Source organism: Triturus cristatus, chromosome 4_2 (genome assembly GCF_964204655.1).
Source record: "Triturus cristatus chromosome 4_2, aTriCri1.1, whole genome shotgun sequence".
NCBI classification, from domain to species: domain Eukaryota; kingdom Metazoa; phylum Chordata; class Amphibia; order Caudata; family Salamandridae; genus Triturus; species Triturus cristatus.
This window is the reverse complement of record NC_140586.1, coordinates 635,458,333-635,481,825: the sequence shown is the minus strand read 5'-3', so window position 1 is coordinate 635,481,825 and position 23,493 is coordinate 635,458,333. Positions and strand designations below refer to the sequence as shown.

Genomic DNA, 23,493 nt, shown 5'->3' with positions numbered 1-23,493 from the left:
AGTGGTTTTGGTCACGCAGCAGCGCCAATGTGTCGGCTCCAATGAGTGGGTTGCTAGGGTGTGGAATTTCACTGTTGTTGCCAAGGCTGTGGTCAACAGGGCTGTGGGGATCTTGCTTTAAGTAGAGCACGGTGGCTCCATGGTTGAGGCGGCATGTTTGAAACACACAACAGCAGCGATGCACCGATTCTGATCCACACAGCGGGGCAATGCGCTGGTTTTGATCTGCGCTGTATTGGCGATGTGTCGGTGCTGATCCACCGATTGGTGGGGATGCGTCAGTTTGTTCACCACAGCGGCTACAATGTGTCTGTTCTGTTAGAGCAAGCACCCTAGCCTCACTTCCAAGGGTCCAGGACTGGGGTGGCACCATTTGGCAGGGCAGACTCACAGATGGTAGAGCCATGGTGCAGAAGCAGGATAATTAAAAAGTATTTTATGCCCGAGAGACTTCAGATGATGAGGCCGACCAACTAGCCCTTGGAGTCACTCTGGGTTCTGGGGTCAAGTGATGCAGGTTCAGTCCTTTTCACCCAGGTAAGAAGGGCAGCAGGTCAGCACAGCCAAGCAGCAGTCCAGCAGAGGCTGGCCCATCAAGTCACACCTGAGCTCCCATTATGTGTGGCTTTCTACAGGTAATACAAAAAGCCAAGCTGTCACCCAACCCACACATGCAATCAGAGACAGGCTGCAGGCACCCAGGGCTAAGAGCAGGAAAATGCCAACTTTCTAAAAGTGGCATCTTCAATATTGTAACAATATATCCAACTTTGCCATTGAAGAGTGTTAGAAAAGGGGGTCTCTAGTTGACAGAGGTAGATACCTTTGTCCAAGTAGGGACCCTTCTTCCTAGTCAGGGTAAGGGAGTTACACTGCTAAAATAACCCCTGCTCACCCCCTTGGTAGCTTGGCACAAACAGTCAGGCTTATCTCAGAAGCAGTGTGTAAAGCATTTGCACATAACCAACAGTAATACAGTAAAAACACTACAAAAAGACACCACACCAGTTTAGAAAAATATCCAATATTTTTATATATCCAATACAAGACCAAAACGATAAAAATCCAACATACAGTCCTTAAAAATATATACTTTGCAAGATATCCATAAAAGTACAGAAATACTTCAAAAACATAGTTCGTACAGGTCGGTAGCTCCGTCCAGGGCTACCTCGATGCTGAAAACCACAGAGTCGAACAGTTCCAGCCGACCGCGTCGGTACGGCCCAATGAAAGCGTGGACAAACTCAGTAACAGTACCTTTCTTGTTGCAGCAGGCACGTTGGTGCGAGCTGGTCGTGACAACCATCGCGGTTGCGCTGCAAAGTGGAAGCGGTTCAGGGTGCGGTGCCCTCTCGATGCGGTGTAGGCAGTGGCTCGGTGACGATCGTCCGGACGGTATCGGTGAGACCAAGGCTTACGGTGCAGGGCGAGGTGGTGCTCGATGAAGTGCTGGCAGGTTGTGGTGCAAGCGACAGAGCCAGTTAGCAGGAGCTGGTGTCAGTCGGCCCAAACTGCTGTGTGGTACGAGGCTGTGCGTTGTGAGACTTATGAGAGGTGCCCCCAACCACAATGCGGTCATGTGTGTCGAAGTCAGCAGCAGCGACGGCGTCGGTGAGACCAGGGTGGCGAAGTGAAGCAAGGCAGTGTGATGCCCACAGGTCACGGTGCAAGCAGCATCTCTGTGGCGATGGCGGTAGTGGTTGTCACCGGTAAGACCAGCATTGCAGTTCAAGATGCGGATGATGCCTTCTGCGGTACTGTCAGGACACAGAGCCAGCGACGGAGTCAGTTGCGTTTCCCTTCCCTGTGGCAACTGAAACAGCGGTTCCAGAAGCGGTACCCACAGGTTGGTGAAATCCTTGCAGTCCCTGAGACTTCAGAACTAGAGGCAAGGTCTACACCAGGCCCTTGGAGAGACTCAGCACAAGTAAAAGAAAGTTCAGTTCACTCCTTTTAATGCCCAAGGCAGACGCAGCAACTGCAGGCCAACCCAACAAAGCAACAACACAGCAAAGGGGCAGTACTCCTCCTGGCGGCGCTTTCAGCTCTTCTTCTTGGCATGTTCCATGATTCCAGTGAGTGCTAAAGTTCTGAGGTCTGGGCCCCAGTATTTATACTCAAAATTCCTTTGTTCTCTCAAGCAGAGAGTGTCTGTGCTTAGCCCAAACCTGTTCTGTCCTCTCTGGCCCAGGTTCCCAGCAGGAGGTAGAGACAGCATTGTGTAAGGCCTACCAGGCCCATTCAGGTGCAAGGAAATCTCCTCCCACTACTCTAAATGCAGCCCAGGTCAATTCAGCCCAGCCCTGACTCATTCAGACTCTCTGGAGCCACTGCACATCCCCAGCCCCTGTCCCTCCAAAGTCAATCCACAAACCCATCAGAGGCACACAGGATGGCTATGCAAGATAATACCTACTTTCTAAAAGTGGTATTTTCAAACCCAGAACATAAAAATCATCCTTACTAACAGATGCACTTTTACATTCCGATTCCAGGCATTCTAAATTCCATTTCTCATCATGGGAAGTTATGCTTATAAGATGTTATAAGTAAAACTCCCATTCTTTCCTATGGGACAGATAGCCTTACAGTGGTGAAAAACGAAATACACTGTAATTCACCACCAGGATATGTCACACACACCAAGACATGCCCTACCTTTAACATGCCCAGCACCCTGCCCACAGGGGTACCTAGGGCCTACCTTAGGAGTGACTTATATTTAAGAAAAGGGAAGGTTAGGGCCTGGCAAGTGGGTGCACTTGTCAGGTCGACATGACAGTTACAAACTGTGCACAGACCCTGCAGTGGCAGGTCTGAGATTCCTTTTCAGGGCTACTCCTGTGGGTGGCACAATCAGTGCTGCAGGTCCACTAATAACATTTTAATTACAGGCCCTGGCAAACTCAGTGCACTTTACTAGGGCATTACCAGTAAATCGAATTTGCCAATCATGGCAACACCAATCCATAATAACAATTTAACACTGGAGGACAGAAAGCAAAAAGACAGGATAAACATGCCAAAAGATGCCAAGTTTAACAAAGAGGATATATTATTATAATTGCAAAGGTACTAAACATGCCAGAACTACCTCCTTTCCTCCTCTCAATTAAGAATTACAGCTTATTAAATGTAATAAGGAATCCCCAATGTTACACTATGAGAGGGGAAGGCATCACAGTAGTGAAAAATTAGTGTTGGAGTTTTTAACTACCAGGACATGTAAAACCTAAAAGCACGTCCTACCTTTTAATTGCATAGCACCCTGCCCTATAAGATACCTTAGGCCTACCTGGGGGTGACTTATATGTAATGAAAGGAAAGTTTAAGGCTTAGCAAGGGGTTTTAAATTCCAGGTCGGCATGGATGTGTAACACTGCATTCAGGCTGCAATGGCAGGCCTAGGGCAAGTTTTAGAGTGCTACTTTGGTGGGTGGCACAATAAGTGCCGCAACCTCACAGGTAGCAGGTTAATTTACAGGCCCTGGATATATTGTATCCCACTCTACAAGGGACTTACAAGTAAATTAAATAATGCAATTAGGTGTATGTCAATCAAATCATGTTAAGGTATGTGAACACAAGCACTTTAGCACTGTTAGCAGTCCTAAGGCCAGTTAAAACAAATTCAGCAAAATTGAAGGCAAGCAGACAAAAGGTCAGGGAGAAGCCCACCCTAAGGCTGACAGGTCTAACACAAGAGCACAGATCTAGTTGACTTTCATAGAATGTTGTTGACTGAATTGGAATCTGCAGTTTTAATACTGTTCTTTTAGTTATTTTCATAATCCTTAAGCTGTGCTCAGTTGGCTTGGGCATTCTGTGTAGTCAATGGGATGGTGCTCTGCTGGTATCCTGGTTGTTAGGTGGTGTTATTCCAATGTCATACGACAAATGTTTTGTAACCTGTACCCTATGCAGCTTTCATTTACCACTCCTTGGCAAATAGACTTGGAAAAGAGTATTGACATGAATCCGCCTGGTAGAATGTGATGATATTGGCGCTATGATTATTAAATTAATTGCTCATAAATCCATGGGTTGGTGTGGAATTGAAGTCTGACAAATTGATGATGAAGTCAGTAATTCCCTGATCGTATTGATGAATTCTGTATCCATCTTATATACTTTCTGGTAGGTTTGTATCCTGGTCCCTTGGACACCCTAACAACCACCTAGTTTTACATGATTTTTATGTGTGAGTGGGACAGTTTGTCTCAAAGTGCATGTAGAATAATGCCCTTGTGGTTAGTGTATGCAATGCTGTTTAAGTGGAATACATACCTGAGATTTGTGACACTTTGGGGTAGACTTACTAAAGGCCTACGAAGGCACTTGCATGGTGAAATGTGAGACAAAATGTGACAACTGTTTACTATACAATATAAAGGGCCACAAGGACTGTATAAAACTGAGTTACACCCTACACTAACATTTGCAAATGTACCCCCTTGTGTACAATATTTGCCTGGAGAACATGCATGTACCGTATTGATCTTTGGAACCTCGGCTGCTTTCCATTCGTAGGACTGCAATGTGATATGCATACGTTGAGTTGATTGTATTTTGTTGCATGGTAGTGTTTTGTGTATGCTTGTGCATGTAAGGTCTTACCCATTCTAGTTCTGTTTTTAGTATTTCTTTTGCACACAGAAGTTTTCATGTTGTTGCCGAGCTGCCACATAGAGCTCTTTCTGAAAGTGGTAATGTGGTGCCCACAGCTGTGCGCATATGGTGTGCATTCACACAGCAATTGCAGGTGCTTTGGAATCCAGGCACTATCTGTGTCTATACTTTTCTGGGCTCTGGCCTAATTTTTTGGGTTGACTAATGTATGTGGCATTTTCATTTTGTAAATGTTTGTGATGTGCATTTTTTAGACTTCATCTTCAACCCAGCAGAGATTACATATTATGCTCCATCAACCCCATTATAATTTCACCAAGCATCACAGCTTCTGTCAAGTGTAGAGAGTTAGTTACTGCACTTAACTTGATCTTAGCCTGAGGACATTGGCACACAAAGTCAAGGTACAACCAATAGACCACAAACTCACCCTTCACATACCAGTCAATAAAAAAATACCTTACCAATATCACCACAGGCATTAGGGATTTCATAAAATCATTAGCCTCTCTTCTATTGACTGATGATTCTAAAAGTCTAGCATGTGATAGTTAAAATCCAATTGTATTTTAATTGATTTCTTTCTAGAATATTATCGCTCCTGTCTATCATCTTGCCAAGGTGGTGCAGCATTCCTGTCCCAGACCCAGCTAATAGCACATGGGCTAAGGAGCATCAGTCTGCGAAGGTAAGCCAGTTGTGGTATCTTTCATCATAGAAGTCCTGGAAAAACGCAGCCACGCTCTGCTGAGTTCCGCCGGCGGTGGAGTCTGTTAAGTCGTGCTGCTCACCTTGATTTTTAGCCCCAAGATGTTTGTCCCGCGCTGTAAAATCAGCGCGAACGGCACTGCCGCTAGAGTAAACATTCTAGTCGAGTAGCAGGTTCCTCAACGTGAGCAGCATATTTCTCAATGCGAGTGGTCACGACCTGCTTGATCGCCCTGAATGAGAAATCTCGCCGGTAGGAGATCTATTGCAAAATTCTTTCCCGCAAATGAGCGAACGAGAAAAGAACTCTCGTAAACTTTTCGGAAGCGGAGCACGGAGTGGGCAAAACTCTGCCAACTCCGCCGGCAGAGATGAATTCTTCGCCCACCCCTATGGAACAGCAGGCTTGTGATTTGTCAGTTGGTAGCTGGAAAGAGAAGTAGTGTAGGAGTCCTAACTTAATAAATATCTTGGATAATTTCACTCTGAAATAATTCAACTTCGTCACATTGGCAGCTGTGCCTTAATGGGTAGATTCATAAAATAAAAACAAAACAAAAAGGCTCTGAAAATAAAGTGGGTAAAGTCAAAAGTGTGCCTATTATGGTAAAAGATGCAAAAATAACAATTGATGGACAGAATGCAGAACAATGTAATACATTCACCCCAGTACAGAGATCTGGGCCTAAATCCATCGTTTTTTTGCTCACCATGCCATTCCAGTTTGGACCCAGCCATATGCAAATCAGTCTTGACCCTGTGCCCAATGGGAACAGTCCAGCCCGAACTGCCAGGCCACGTCCTCCCTGGACTGGAAACAAGCATCCTAGGACCGGTTTCGTGGTTTCACCCCTCTTCAGCCAGGATAGCTTGATTCCAGTGGCATGGAGAGCACGGGACTCACATCTGATACCTGTCCCACTTGGGGTGACAAATGCAAAAAGAACTATTGATGGACAGAATGCAGAACAATGTCATACATTCACCCAAGTACAGACATCTGGGCCTAAATCCATCGTTTTTTTGCTCACCATGCCATTCCAGTTTGGACCCAGCCATATGCAAATTAGTCTTGACCCTGTGCCCAATGGGAACAGTCCAGCCCGAACTGCCAGGCCAGGTCCTCCCTGGACTGGAACCAAGCATCCTAGGACCGGTTTCAGGGTGTCACCCCTCTTCAGCCAGGATAGCTTGATTCCAGTGGCATGGAGAGCACGGGACTCACGTCTGAGCATACCCGTCCCACTCGGGGTGACAAATGCAGAAAGAACTATTGATGGACAGAATGCAGAACAATGTCATACATTCACCTCAGTACAGAGATCTGGGCCTAAATCCATCATTTTCTTGCTCACCATGCCATTCCAGTTTGGACCCAGCCATATGCAAATCAGTCTTGACCCTGTGCCCAATGGGAACAGTCCAGCCCGAACTGCCAGGCCAGGTCCTCCCTGGACTGGAAACAAGCATCCTAGGACCGGTTTTGGGGTTTCACCCCTCTTCAGCCAGGATAGCTTGATTCCAGTGGCATGGAGAGCACGGGACTCACGTCTGAGCATACCCGTCCCACTCGGGGTGCCAAATGAAAAAAGAACTATTGATGGACAGAATGCAGAACAATTATGGTAAAAGACATCACATGAAAAGAGTTGGAAAAGTTGAAGAGTAATGCGATAATTGAGGAAGTAAAAGCAACAGAGTGACTTGCCTCCATGGTGATGGCACACAAGACCAATGGTGAAGCTAGGTTGTGTGTTGGCTTGTGCGAGTTAAATAAGTGTTTTTCTGTAGATCATTATCCACCTCAGAATACAACAGAAAGACTGTCAGTGTTAAAAGTGAAACACACTTTTCTTCGCAAGATTTAACTTCGGCATATCACAAGGTGAGATTACATCATGAATCTTAGGATCTTACAGCATTTGCGACACCGCTTGGCACTTTTTAATTTCTTGGGGTGTATTTTGGCCTCATTTCGGCAGCTACAGTATTACAGAAAGCCACAGAAAATGTGTTGAAGAGAGTGCATTGGGGGAAGATTTATCAAGATGATATTTTAGTTCACAAGATTACTTTCATAGGTAATGAACCTATACAGAAACTGGTAAAGACAATTGGTGACATGCCAAGCCCTGTTGCAAGGAGGCAGTGGTCAAATTCCAGGGTATGTCAGAGTTTTTATAGTAAGTTCATACCTAATTTTACAGGGACAACTAAAAGAATGAGAATGTGTCGCAGAAAGGAGCTGTTTTTAATGGGATAAAGAATGTGAGGAGGAATTCCATATTCTGAAATTGTGTTTTGGAAAAGCCCAGAGTCTACACAGTTGTGAACCTAGCTCACAATCAGCACAAGTAAAACCATCATGCATGCCCTACACACAAGCAATTTGGACTATAGGAACACCCTCTATGCCTGAATCAACAAACAGCTCACCAGAAGTTGCAGACCATTCAGAACTTGGTGGCTAGAATCACTCTCAACCTCCTACGCCATACTCACATCACACCAATCCTGAAGGCGCTCCACTGGCTCCCTATTTACAAACAAGCATAATTCAAACTCTTCACCCACACTTTTAAGGCACGACATAACATTGGCCAAGAATACTTCAACAATCATATCTGCTTTCACAATCTTTCAAGACACCTCTTCTCATCCAGACTCCTACTTGTACAAATCAGACATATACAGAAAACCAGATCTGGTGGCTGAGCCTTATCCTACATTGCTTCTAAAACATGGAGTGACCTGCCTCTACACATAAAAGCTTCCTCCTCACTTCTTGAATTTCACAAGAAGCTGAAGACCTGGCTTTTTGAGTAATCCCACTAGGCCCTCGGTGTGCCTAGACTCACCCCTGCTCAGCACCAGTATAGCCTCCCGGGTAATAGTGCACTCTATAACTCTGCATGACATGCCACTGTGTTCATGACACATGCCAGTTTGAAGATTTGGAGAGCTGTGTTTCAACGTACAGATGGTGCAGAGCGCACTATTTTAGTTATTTCTACGAGATTGCAAGGTGCCAAATTAAACTATTCTGTAATTGAGAAGGAGGCTTTAGCTGTTTATTGGGTGATAAGAAAGTTAAAGAAATGTGTTTGCAGCAGTAGCTTTGAAATCAAGACTGTCAATTAACCTCTAAAGGGGGTCTTTGAAAAGAAAGGAATTTAGCTATTTTCAGGGAGAATTAGAAAGTGGGTTGTGTCCCCGAGGAATTTCAGTTTGTGGTAACATATGTATGAGGTACACAATCTGGCAGATTGCTACTCATGTCTCATAAGTGATAAGAATGATGCAGAAGATATGAAAGAAGATAATGATGATGACGATGACTTTGATGTGTGCTTAATTAGTGAGGGTATTATAAAGGAAGGACAGTAGTTAAAAAAATTGAAAATTATTCTAATTTACAGGATGTTTTCAGGTGTATGAACCTGAGTGGGAAAAGTAAGACAAAACTTCAAGACCAATCTAAGGGTTTTTGGAATGTTAGAAATGAACTTTTGCTTCAAGGAGGATTGCTAACATGTGGGACAAGATGAATTACTCCTGTTAGCCTAAGGGGAAATGTAATTGATATTGGCTATGAAAGTCACAATGGTTTTCAAAGTCCAAAGAAAGATGGAGAGGTATGCATTGGTAGCCAGAAATGGATCTTTGAAATGAAAGGTCGGTGAGAAAATGCGTGGAATGTGCAAATAGTGGAAAAATCATAACATGTAAATTGCAGCCCAAGGTCATAAAACCTACATAAGGAACCTTGGAATGATGTAGCTTTGGACATCATAGGGTCTATCAGAATTTATAGTATAAATAAGTATGTCATTGCTCTAGTAGATATGTATGTACGGTGGCCTGAAGTCACTATTACCAGTTTGGTCGAGACATGTGATATGATTAGATTTCTGGATCAGATTTTAAGCAGCAAGAGTTTTTGCTAGAAGAAAGAATTGTAAAAGAAGGGGAAGATTTGTTTATTGACACCTCACTCCACCACGGGCATTACTGCTTTTGAGCTTTTTCACATGAGGAAAGCTAATGCCAGGAGATGTCCATCTTGGGGTAACACTAAGATGGTGAAAGATAAGAGTGTTGCGGTTGTTACAGAAGTTTGGAAGGTTGATGAAAAAGAAAAGGTGAAAGTGAGAAAAGAGATCTTTGATGCTCGTAAAGTGACCAGAAGACAGTGGTGGAGGTCAGTGATACAGTAAGAATAAAAATCCCAGAAAGGGAAATTTACAATTTAAATTCTTGACTCCTATGAAGCCAAATAAAGTTTTTAACAATGCTGTCAAAACAGATGATCACAAAATTTAGAATGGAGACAGGGAGGCAAAGTAGCCCTGTTGCGAGGGATCTGTTGGTAGAGGGAATGAAGTGTATAGTGCTTTGAGGACTATAGTATAGACTGACTTGATGAGGATTGAGAAGTGTTGCAAGAAATCAAGGCATCTGATGGATTATGTGTGATAATTAATGATACAGCACTGGAAGGAAGAGAGAATTTATTCAGAGTTCCTTTATTTTCTATTCTATTCAATGATTTTCTAATTTGATTTATGTTGGAAGCAGAAAATGTGTGCTGTGTTTTGATAGTTAGTTGTTAAGATAAGAAGATGTATTTATGAAGTTTGATTCCAAAATGAAATAACCTTCCTTTGCCTGTATTCCTTCTTCATTGTTTAGTAATGTACATAACCATACAAGTGATGCAGGCATCCCCTTTGCCTGTATTCGTCCAAATTGGTTTTACAATGTGTATAACCTTACAAGTGAAGCTGGAATATACATTGTAGTATATTCCATCCTAGAATGTCAGGTTGGTGCTGTTTAGAAGGCTTGGTAGAATTTTAGGACAATGATTTGCCAGCTGGGAGTTGGTAGGAGAAGCAGCGTAGTAGTGGTGGCTGAGGTGAATTCCAGCAACTTAATAAACATCTTTGATAATTTCACTCTGTATTGATTCAACAGTGTTTTATGTAATTCTGGCGAAGCCCAAGAGTCACTTGGAATTTGGCACGCTCATTTCAATGAATAAATCTCAAAGTTTGAGCGGGCAGGTACAATCAGTTTAAAATAGGAAATGAGAGGTGGATATTGGTATTTACAGAAGTGAGCTGGATGTTGGGGAGGGGAGGGGAGGAAAACAGAAGAGAGAGAAGGAGGAGCACAGGAGAAGAGGTGTGAGGTGGGCTGAGGATGAGGTGAAGTAGAGATAGAACGGTGGAAGGAGAGGAGTTCATATATATTTTAATCAAAGTTTGGCTTTAAGTGGGGCTAACGATAGATGTTTGGAGAAGTGGAGATAAGGAAAGAAATATGAAGGGGATATTTTGTACTGTCCCTTTTGAGGGACGGAGGACATAGGGTTGGTGTTAAGACAGTTTGACAGGAAGTGGAGGGGTAATGAGAAAGGATTTCAGGAAAGAGATGGACATGAATGAGATGTAAGAAGGGTAGGAGTTGGTGTTAATTCTTCTTGCTGGAAGGGCAGTTGAAAACCAAGAACAAAAATAATACATATGAATTTAAAATATTATTTTCAATAGATTTTGGAATGCATTTTAAGGTGAGGGCTAAAAGATGAATGTGAAGTCGTAGTCTCAGATTTATATGGTTAACCTTTTTTTGAACATTATCCTTTTATACACTTAGGATTTGATGCTCAGTAGACCCGATTCGGTGAATCTGTGACTATGCAAAGCCTTGTAGCATAATTAACCTAGGATGGCCCTGTTCAAGTACACGTATGATCCTTGGGATTCTGAAACTGTTTGTTTGTTGTGCTAGTTTTCAACTGGTACCTGGGGCTCATTCCACTATCGCTTTGCAAACTGTACCAAGGACAACTATTTCCCCACTTGATTCTAAGGGTAGTGAGAAAGAGCATTCATAGGTTACTCAGGGAAGTAGTGTGGGTGACAAGAGCTCAACCAAGAAACACCTTAATTTAATGTCCCGCTAATTGATTATCTTTGTGTAAAGGAAAGTACTTTTTATCATCCTGGAAAATGAAACACTTCAAAATACATTTTAATAAGCGAATACAGGTTGGTTTCCCTAGCTACGAAGATCCCTTGGGTGTTACGAAGGTCAGAACTCTTTTTCGCCCATCATCGATGTAACATTTCCATAGTCTTATTTGCTTTTGGTATTCGTTGTCATCATCCAGGACATGTCTTGTCTCGAAGTCATGCATATATAGACATACTACGCTGAACGCAAATGTGCTCCCCATTGTTGTACCATGAATTTGGAAAAAATATTTGTTCTCGTATTGGAAATATTTCCTAGTCACTGCCATTTGTCCACAGTCTAGGACACATTCAATGGGTGAAATATGGTCCCAATCCTCATCCTTAAATAGTTATTCTAGTACGCTAAGTGATTCATCCTGTGGAATATTGATATTCAGGGCTACTGCATCCATGGTTATCAAAATCTCACCCTGTGGGTCAAAAGTCATCCCCTCTAATAGATCCAAGTGTTAGGAAAAAATTCTGTATATTTTGATTTGGCTTATATTACTGATCCAATACCTGACACAATTATTTTACACAGTGATGGTGCTTTCCCTTTATTTACTTTTAGGAGGATGTAAAAATATGAGATCCAGGGATTCTTTTGGTGAAGATAGTCAGCCTCATGCTGTGTTATCCTTCCGTTTTCCTTGGTTTTATTTACCATATATGCAATATCTTCCATAACCACCTTTGTAGGGTCCCTATGTAACATTTTGTAATTTCCTTTCTCATTCAGGAGTCTGAGACATTCTCCCTTGTACTTGTTCCTTTGTAGAATTACAATTGTTCCTCCCTTGTCTGCTGGTTTGATTACAATCATATCTAGATCTACTAATTCTGTCAAGGTTTGTTGTTTTTTCTTGCTCAAATTATGGTAGATTTTATGATTTGCATCCTTTGGTTATCGATATCCCTTATAACAGCTGCTCAAATGCTAGCACTTCCAGTGACATGCGTGATGTCATCAGCGTGAACGTAGACTTTGTCCATAAGCCTTTTTTTCCCTGTGGTGTATCACTACCTTCTTCTGCTCCGAAAACGTAGGTATTCAGCATTATTTTTCTAAAGAAATCTGGCAATTCAATCCTTAGTTTAAATATATCTGGTTTCATAGTTGGGACATTCCCTAAGCCTTTGTCTAGAACCTTCATCTGTGTCTCAGTCAAATTTAAGTCACTTAAATTGATGAAAGGACTTACTCTATGCTTGAGCTCGGTTACGGTTGGACATTTCTGTACTTCCCCATGGGATGGGTCAGCTAAGAGTAATACCTCCACAGAGTCTGGGAACAATGGGGTTGACAATAGACAACAGAGGAGAGAATGAGCAAGAAGACCTCTACACTTTTCCCAACGATATAAAAACAATTGAGTTCCCAAATCAGGGTTTTGGCTGGAATCTGTATAATTTTAGACAAATATGTCCCCCCTAAATTTTTCAGTGGTTTCCTAACACCCACCCCCTTTTTTAGGAAGAGGAAGAAGAAGGAGGATGGTCTGAAAAATACAATGTTAAGACCCAGTAGCAGACAGCCTGCACTACTACCAACTACGGAGTTGCATTACATCAGTTCATCACAGGAAGCGGGAGGAGATACAGGACTCAGTGCTCCATGTCTATTTGTAGAAATGGGGAGCATACAGGAAGCTAATCTCAGGACTTTATGGAGTGTTGATAACAACACCGTATCCTGAACCAATGTCCCAACATCTACTGACTTGCTGGCTCCCATACCTCTCAACAGTCCTGACGGATAAACCCTGGACCACTCTCCTGGCCAGACAAGATTAGGACCTCCTTGAATCATGATTGAAATTCAGTGACTTCAAAATTCTTAATGGATGGCACTGGGCTCCAGGTAAGCTACTTTGTGCGAGTCTGGAGACCTCTGACATCTGCTGGAGATGCCACACACCTGGGGGAAATATCATCCACATACTATAGTCCTGTGACCTTATGCAAGGCTACTGGAATGGGGTCTGGGGCTCCTGGTGATTTGGACCGCCGACCCTTGGTCGAGCTAGACTTTCTACATCAAATTCCATCTGACTTATCTATGGATAATCACAAATAGCGATAGCTCACCTGGGCTTTTGCAGTGGTGAAACTCTGTATCTGGCAATGCTGAAAATCACCCACACCCCTTATTTTAGTGAACTGGAGAGCAATCCTGGAAGCGATGGCCTCTCACCAAAGTTTGATTTACATACTCAATGACCAGTTGCACATTTTCAAAACCATCTGGAACACTTACCTATCCTGCACACTCCACACCTCTTGATGAACCCATGCTGGCACCAGATTCGCCAAATGATGCCCACCCATGCCCCCGGCACTTTCGACGTACTCATGTGAGGAGACATCTCTTCTATTACTATCTGTATTTGGGACTATTGGTGGTGGACTAACCCTATAGCTTGTTTTCCTCTTTACTTTCCGATTTCAGATATTTTACTATTCCGAGCATAAAGCCAAGGCACTCGGTCTTCCCCCTCCTGTTACAAGGCTTTGCATGCATTGTCTATGTTTTTTAGGCATCCAGCTAATTGGGCTATCATATGTTACTAATGATAAAAAGATCTTTTTTTTTTTTTTAAACCTTAGAAATTCTCTGAAAAGGCAAAGGTTAAAGTAACTCTATAGTTAGGTGAATCTGTCAGTAACAACATTAATGTTTTGAACAAAAAAACACAGAAATTCACCTGTTATAATGGGCATCGCCATGCACTGCTTATGACCTCATATATTATGTCACTCTTAACATGTTCTACGACATCATTTGACATCACTGGTGACATCATTGTTGACTTCACTGATGACATCACCCAAGTTTCTCTTGTACAAATTGCTCCATAAACGGATATGGTTTTAGAGCTATGAAAGTAAGTGCAAAATTGCTCAGAATAATATTAAGCATCCTTAATGCTATCATGCATACAACCCCCATAGATGTAAGCAAACTTGTGTTATGTGCAACATTGACCCTCTACCATACACTTCATGGGTAGCCAATTTCATGTTGACTATCAACCATAGATAAAAGAGTAAGTAACCCGTACTGCACAACGTGTTCAATCTGTATTAAACTGTTCAGTAAAAACCAAGTTCCTCCAACTCAAGCCCTGTTACATAACTAATGCCCTACTACTGACAGTCTTTACCTCTATCTAACCTCCCACAGTCACTGAACCTACATTGAGAAATGAAGTGGATATGAGTGAAAAAGTGGACAAGCAGTGTTTTCTCTATGGAGATTTCTCCATACTACACTGCTTGAAAACAGTGAAACTCTGATGAGAAATACATCACAGAGTATTAAAAAGTATCTACTAAGAACAGTGTACACTAAAATATAAAACTTGTCCAAAGAGAGACTATTTACATAAAATACCCAAGGTCTGAAGGTGTAAAGAATATACTACTTGCAGCCTTCATAATGTGGTGAAAATGTTACAGATAACCCACCTTCTGAAGCAAAATAAGCACATGTACATAGGTTAGTACCTGGTGCGCACAGGCTTCTATGTCAAGTAGAAATTGTCATGCTGAGACAATTTTGTTTAATACCTCAAGGCTGCTTACAATACTTAGTATGCAGTATGTAGACTATTTGCCCTGTTGAAAACTTTTTCTGCAGAGCCACTGTGGCAGCTGCTCTTAGGAAGCAGCAGTGGTGTGGGGAGGGGGAAGAGGGGAATGAGGAGTGTAAAAATAAAATCCCTTACCTGCCAGCCGCCGCCTCTCCTTCGTCCTCCACCCTCTTGCTGGCTTCTTCTCTGAAAACAGGAAGCACCCAGGCTCCCCTTAGTGGAGGAGCCACCCCTTCAGAGCCAAAAAACTTGCATGGAACATGCTGAACACAAGCCATCAACTGTCATCCGCACACAGAGTTACTCGTCAATACAAAGATTTAAAACATGTTCAATACCTCTACACACCTATGACGCATTAGGAGCACATGTGTTTGGTAAACACTTGAAGCCATTCGCTGGACCCAAGCTGTACAAAATTAGGTAGCCAAGTAATATGATAGTTACCCGCCACTAGTACGCTATAAAACAAACTTACACGCTCATTCGATGATATCTTCAGTGATGTCATCAGTGATGTCATCAATTTTGTCCTTTGAAATGTCATCAGTAATGCCATAAATTATGTCATAGAATATGTCATGAGTGATGTAATATGTGAGGTCATAAGCAGTACATGGCGGGGGTGCAAGTTATAGTTAGTTCTGCTAACTATAACTGGTGAATTTCTGTGTTTTTTTTTGTTTAAAGCATTGTCACTGACTTATTCACCTAACTATAACTTAATTAAGTATAACTTAACCTTAAGTAATATATATGATGCATTGTACCTTACCTCGTTGTACCATACCACATTGTAGTCGTAAATGAGTTGTCATAACTTATTTGTAGTGGTGATACGTTGTTGAGGATGCTTTGTAGTGGCATTATGCCTTTGATGGCAGGCACATCATGAAAGGCAGGCAAAATCCCTTTATAAAATATCATTCATGCAGAGTTAGACCAGTAGCGGGGCGCACACAACCTTGTTTAACTCCAGAAGAGGTTTGGAACTCCATGCCTATCATTCCTTTTTGGTTTACTCTTACTTAGAAGCTTGTTGCTGAGTTTTGCATTTTTAAAGGAGAGAGTAGACTGGACACCAGGCCCATGTTGGCCAGTTTGCTCCATAATCTGTTCCATGATACCAGGTTGATGGCTATGTTAAATGCAAAAATGCCATATGGAGTAACAGACCTTTTACCTTACTGCATTTGCGTATTATGCGGGCGAAAACAAAGACCTGGTGGAAAGCCCTTGTCCGAGTCTGCCTTAGATTGTTTAGGGTATGTTTTGGTCATCTATCTATTCTACCATAGCAGTTAAGTCTAAAGACTGGTCTATTTTGGATCATTCTTGGGGCTCTTTTTGTACAGAGGTTTATGCAGATCCACCAAGAGGGAGGGCTGGCCTGGAGTTCTGAAATTTAGATGAAAACAGGAACCAAAATGTGGACTCACCCTTCCAGTTGGTAGAATGCAGGTGGGATCACATTTTGACTTGGAACTTTTTCCCTTGTGAGTTCACAAATTGCCCTCTTCATATTTCCAGGTCATCCTCTGTGTTTTCATTTTTTGTGAAGGTTTCTGAGGGAATCACATTTTGTAGTTCACTGCATGAAGTGTTCAATACATTGATGACTCCCCGTGAACAAGGTTGTCCAGTTTTCATCTGTTATGTTTGCCTCCAGTTTGTTTATTCTGGCACCTGTTCCTTCTCCTATATTCCTTTAGAAGGTTGTGAATCCGTCTCTGTGGCTGCTTTTTTCTGGCATTCCAGTTTTACGTTACGTTGGTAATTGACGTTTCTAGTTGCAGCTTTCTTTTAAATATCGGCAGTTCCAGTGTTTTGGTGCTGCCGTCTGCACTCACGAAGAAGGCCCGGAGTAACGACGGAGAGGTAGGCTACTCCGTTTCAGGGCTGATAGAACATCTGCTTCGGTGACTGTCCGATATTTTGTGAAGTTTACAATAAGATGAGACTTCTAAATATCTTGCTGTTTCAAGTGCTGCCCGTGTTCGTCAGTACAAACAGCGCGTTTTGCTGTCTTGGTTGGTCGCATGGGCTACCTCTTGCATTAGTACTGCCCATGTGACGTTATTGACCTGTAATTTCAGAGGGGTTTATTCCAAACACCGAGTTGAGGGATGGTACTGACAACATGGAATACTGCTTTGCTTGCCGTAAGGAAGTTGCTATTGAGCGATCGATTGGACTATTAGTGTCCTAGCGGCGATATTAGCTTAGAATTTCAGAGGTTGTCATACGAAACTTCGTGCCTCAATGCACGATATTTTAGCACCTTTTGCTTGTGCTTTTCTAAGAGTTTGGGTTTGTTCATCCAGTAACACCCCAGCGTTTAGCTACTAGTACTAAAGGGGCCATCACAAATCCAGATGTGGCACATAACGATGCCCCCGCAATATGGGGGTTTGATTCCCTTTATCTTTATTCATGCTGAGGTGACCACTTATCCGGTATCTTTATCGGTACGGATGGTTTTGTGCTGAGAGGGGCAGGTGATGTATATCTTGAGAGTTTCTGGTACTCTCTTTCTAGCTCCTGCTATTACCGGCCTGCTCACTAAGTCAGGAATGCTTACTGTGTAGCGGCAGAGTAAAGGTTCTATTTCTCCAGTCAGTTCTCTCCCACTTTGGGTAGAGCTGTAGTTTGCATTCTGATTGGTAGAAATAGGGACGTTTTCTATGTCTAGTCACTTCTCGGTTGCTGTGCAGACAATGTACTATACGCTATTTTTATCTTCTTTACAGAGCGTTGCCTCACGCCCTGAGTTGCTACCAGGAGCGGCAGGCGCAGTCCCGATTTAATTACGGGTAAGACTGATATGTAGCAGTCCAATTGGCTGAGTTGTTGTGGGCCTGAATCTGTTTGAATTTCATTGCTGAGTCATTAATTATTACTTACGTATGTTTTTCACTTTATCGATGCAGGTACTTACCTTCTTGACCGGTAGGATCCCACAAATGTTTGAAATAGATCCTGCGGTACAAGGTTGTATCGTTCTATTATCATTGAGACACTAGGTCACATGAGTGTCATATGCACTCCTTTGCAGTTGCAGTAGTTTGTTGTTGTGTTCCTGATGAAAGCCTTGATCGTAACTTGTGGATCGTGTTAGGCTGAAACATGTAGACCGTTTTCTTGGTTCATTGTAAGTGCGTTTGGTGAATTGGCCAAGCTGCGCCACTACTCTGCTTTTAATATTGACACAGGGATATTCCTAATAAAATTTTTTGAAGTTCCCGTAGTCAATTTTAAATCACTTATTTTCTACACTGCACTTTAGTTTTTCACCCGACTTAGGCTATCTTCATCGATCTTTAGGAGATCCTTTTCCATCAGCGTAGATTAAAACATCCGTGAGCTCCTCCCTTAGTTGTACATTGGGAGTAGTAGCTCCTCAGCCAAACCAGGTTTGGTTGAGAGGAGATCCCATATGATGAAGCATGCCACTTCGGTGGGTGATGGGATTATGTCCTCTTTTTGAGGACTTTCAGACTTGGCTCTAGAATATTTTCACTCAGGTTCTTTGAGTTTCATTGCCTACTTGTGTTGGTCTGTTGAGTTTGTCGTTTTTTATAGTTTCATACCCCTGGACTCTTTTGTTTATTCATTACTTAGTAGGGGGACTGGTCCAGGCTGGTTGTGTGATCCCTCAGACCCTCCTGTTTACTGTTTTTTTCTTATTCCAGTTTTACGGCATTATTTCTTCATTATTATGCTTGAATAAGGCTTAGTAGCCCATTCTGGACATTTTGATTTCCTTTGTACATGCTGTAGTTTGAACTAGGCACTCAAGATCTTCTTTTATTTGCGTACGCCTTGTAAAACCACAAAGCACAACCTGCTTGTTTTCTTTGTGCTTCTTGGTCTCTTTTCACATAGGTATTTTGTGACCATGTTTTATTGAGGATAGCAAATTCTCATAATTTGCCAGCCATCTTTCGTGGAGTGTGAGCACGTACAGTAGGTATGATACAATGGCTTCCGCTTCTGACTCATTGCCCCATTCTTCCAGTTTTAATTCCATATCCTTGTGCCATCAGACCCTCACTTTGGAATCCAATTCTCATATGTTGTTGTGCTCATGTGTTTCAGGTGTCCGCTTCTGCTATGTTTCTTTGATGCCCAAGTGTAGGGTATTGGTATTACTCGCCAGTCTCCACTTTATTCAGCTGTGGGCATAGTATACCAAACTTCTGCTCTTAGAAGCATGCAATCGATTACACTGATGTTGCTTCCCAGGCATTGAAGGTAGGCATTCAATATTTGTAATTCCCAAATGAATTATCAGCTATTGTCATGTCGTTTCTTATACAAAAGGATTTCAGGTACTTTCCTTTTGTGCCTTTTTTCTCAAAGTCTATAGGGCAGCAGGGTTATGTCTTATGCTATTGTTAGGCTTTCTGGTTTCCAGTTAAACCAAATATAACCAATGAAACACCACCAAAGGGAATATTTGGTTCCTAAGAGAAACCAGAACGTAAACAGAAAGGTTTTGCCTCACTTTAACTGCTTTGATGCTCTTGGGTATCAAACAGTGTAAGTGCAGAGTCCTAACTCTAAGCCCTCCTCTGTGATGGATGCTACAGCTAGGACTCATTCTGGCTTTGGTAAGCCACAAAATATGGCTTTGGGGATGCATGCCATTACCACACATGTCTCTACAAGAAATTCTTAACAACTCAAATGCCTTTACCACGCAAACTTTTACCATGCATGCCTTTACAATGAAAATTAAGTGTTTTGCAGGTAAGTATAAAGCCAAAAACAAAGGTTACAGGAACGTTATAGTTTGGCTAAGGTTTGACTCTTAGAAAACCAGTGAAATCCAGCAGTTATAGTTACCTGAGCTAACTATAACTTACGTCCCTGCAATGCACTGCTTAGGACCTCACATATTACTTCACTCATGACATGGTCAGTGACATCCACAGAACCATTCACACACCCACTCACACCCCATATAACCTCCTGTATGACCACTTATACACATGCACGACTACTCACATACCCATTCGCAGACCCATGCCAGTACTCACACACCCGCTCACTCCATAGAGGCACTTACACACCCACTCACTCATACAGCCACTCACAGAACCTTTCACTTACCCATACAGCCACTCATACAACCAGTCACTCACCCGTACAGCCACTCACAAAGTCAGACACTCAGCCATACAGCTACTCACACACCCACTTAATTACCTACACAGTCACTCACACACCCACTCACTCACCCCTACAGCCTCTCAACACAGCCATTCACTCACCCATTCAAGCACTCACACACTCACTCACCCACTTAAGCAACCACATACAGGGGCCAAGAAGCCCTCCTTTTTTTATTTATTTTCTATTTTTATTTTAAAACAGGGGAGAAAGGCCCTGTGGCCTATCCATTTGCAGGTGGGGGAGCGGGACTGCGTGGCCCCCCACCCTGGGCCGAAGTGGCCCCCGGGGTTCCCATCACCTGGGGCCTGGCCATTTAAAGTGGGTGCCTTCAGGGCACCCACTCACCACTGGGACCACTGGTGTAGCCTGAAGGACCCTGCGGTCCTTGCCGGCTCCCTGCCCACATGCAAGAGCCGGCATTGCTTTGACACAGAGGGAGCTGCAGAACATACAGCTACCTCTCTGTCAAAGCAATTGTGCTCTGCTTCTAGCACGTGAGAGCATTTTTTCTGCTCTCGCTTGCTAGAAGCGGAGCACACTTTGCTACGGCGTGGCGGGAGCGGTAAAGCTTCTGCCAAGCCATAGCAAGCAGCTATGTCCAAAGGGTGGTCATCCTGGGACATAGCAGGAGCTGGCCCACCTCCTTGCTTTAATTTTGAATTTAGCAAAAGCCCCGGGGTGGTGGCGAGGGTCCATGTGGCCCGCATTATTTAAAATTAAAGCCCTGGGGAGGTGGCGGCCCCCGGGGCTGCAGTGGGGCCCGTGCAACTCCCCATATTTAGTAAAGACATGAGCCCCAGGTAGGTTGTGGTCCCCGGGGCACCGGGGGTTCATGAGGCCTCCCCTATTTATATTTGCCCCAGCTTGTTTCCCCGTTTATACTGCAATAAGCTCTGGTGAGTTGGTGGTCCCCAGGGCAATAATAATCCCCAGGAGGGTGGGGGCCCGTGTGCCCCCGTCCCTTATTACACAAATGCCCCTGAGACCTGGCCCACCCAGGGGCCAATAACTAACAAAGCACGGGAACCAACACTTCGTTTTTTTTTCATTATGCTCTGCGGATTCCAATGAAAAAGTTAAAAACAGATGTTGTTTTGGGCCCTGTCAGGAGGCCTAGGGGTTCAGGGGGTTTCTACCCTGCCCCCTTCGTTTTTTTAACGTTCTTTTCAGTGACTCGGTTCAAGCTGAGTCACAAGATGGCTGCCAACACTTCCTGGTTTGAAGTGTTAGCAGCCAATAAAAGTTCAGTAGGATCCGCAAGTCCACTGCAAGGACTCAAGTCCCCAGATATCTATTTTTTTTCAAATTAAATATCTCTAAAAATACTGAACGTAACTGAACTGTAAAAGTTTGCGTGGTAAAGTAATTTGTTGTAAAGGCATATATGTTGTTAAGAATGCTTGGTAATGGTATTGCGTGATAACCATGGAAAGGCCTCCTTAATACCCATATCCGAATATGGCTGACGGTGCCTGCTAGGCACCGCCACCATATTAGTGGCCCTGCTCCATCCACCAGGTAATCGGTGCGATTGACTCTGGCGGAAAAGCGGCGGATGGACTTTCCGTCCGCCGCGGTACCCACCAACATCCTAATTTGACGGTGGGTAAATCATGCCACTGTAATCAAGCTATCCTGGCTGAAGAGGGGCGAAACCCCGAAACCGGTCCTAGGATGCTTGTTTCCAGTCCAGGGAGGACCTGGCTTGGCAGTTCGGGATGGACTGTTCCCATGGGGCACAGGGTCAAGACTGATTTGCATATGGCTGAGTTCAAACTGGAATGGCATGGTGAGCAAAAAAACGATGGATTTAGGCCCAGATCTCTGTACTGGGGTGAATGTATGACATTGTTCTGCATTCTGTCCATCAACTGTAGTTTTTGCATTTGTCACCCGGAGTGGGACGAGTATGCCCAGACATGGGTCCCGTGCTCTCCATGCCACTGGAATCAAGCTATCCTAGCTGAAGAGAGGTGAAACCCCGAAACCGGTCCTAGGATGCTTGTTTCCAGTCCAGGGAGGACCTGGTTTGGCAGTTCGGACTCGACTGTTCCCATGAGGCACAGGGTCAAGACTGACTTGCATATGGCTGGGTTCAAACTGGAATGGCATGGTGAGCAAAAAAATTATGGATTTAGGCCCAGATCTCTGTACTGGGGTGAATGTATGACATTGTTCTGCATTCTGTCCATCGACTGCTGTTTTTGCATTGCATTTACATAAAGCAACTGGCCCCCAAACCCAATCCCCACCAGCGACCATGTAGCTAACAGTTGTTGTTAGCTAATGTTAATTCCTTGTTAAAGCCTTAGCAGATTTCTCCCAGAACAGGCTCAAGATCAGACAGTTATAATACATTTATCAGCCCAGGTATTTTTTGGTGTCTCAAGGCAAAGAGCAGGACAGTGTGACACCAGCTTCCAACAACCGAGCACTAAGCATTCCACAATATATATACCTCTTGACCTAAGTAGAAAATCTTCATTCTGCAGTCCTATGGCATTTGCATGAAGTACAGAGTTCTGTTAAATGCCCACCATTAATCTTTCATCTGCTAGAATCAAATCTTAATGAGGAACAAAGATATATCCATCAATGCACACCTTCTTCATGGGATGGGACTGGACTTCTAGAAAGAGGGGTTGAGTACTGGGAAATTAGACAGGCGAAATATATAATAAAAAGTAACTTTTAAATGCAAATTCAAGGGAAATGTTTGAATAATGGAGTTAGGAGTAGGAAAGGAAAGAGGAATAATTGATCAATTGAATGATCAAGGTAATAAAGGAAATAAAAGCAGATTTCTGTATAAGCACTGGAAAACACCACCTTGAAAGGACAAACAAGGAGTAAGCACTGATAACCACTGATTCTTTCAGTTTTTAAAAACATTGGAAAACTCTGAAAGAAACCTACTGGAACTCACAAAAAATAGAAACTGAAAATAGGAAAGCGTGCCCATTTTAGTCGGAGTGTCGACTCTGAGTAATTTGCCCATTAGCCCATCTTGTTATTAAAGTCACCACATATAAGTGTGAAGGGCTTGACTCAGCTTGTTTCTTATTTGCATCTCCAAGTTTGATGTAATCCTCCTTTCTTCTCTACAGTGCTTATCCAATTATTATCCGCAGAATGGATTTGTTGAGCAGAGTGATAGCGCACACTTTGCGTATTTAATATAGCCTTGGATCTCCTTCAATAATGCAGCCCATGTTTCTGGTACCAACATTTCATGGTGCTTAAGGAAGTCAGTTAGATCTGAGCCACCTCATTTTTGCAGAATACCTCCACATTGATGACAGGATGGTTGCTTTCTTGCCTCATTTTGACAAAACTGCCCTTGTCTCTTCGTAACT

General features: G+C 43.2%; 1 protein-coding gene across 3 annotated transcripts in view; it reads left to right on the top strand.

Annotated features, from left to right (window-relative positions):
- Positions 1–23,493, top strand: part of IL12RB2 (interleukin 12 receptor subunit beta 2) — a 462,597-nt gene that overhangs the window by 414,736 nt on the left and 24,368 nt on the right. For all 3 annotated transcript variants that reach the window (XM_085602320.1, XM_085602321.1, XM_085602322.1), the window contains one exon: positions 5,221–5,320. In XM_085602320.1, coding sequence (XP_085458446.1) covers positions 5,221–5,320 — 100 coding nt within the window. The remainder of the gene's footprint in view (positions 1–5,220; positions 5,321–23,493) is intronic.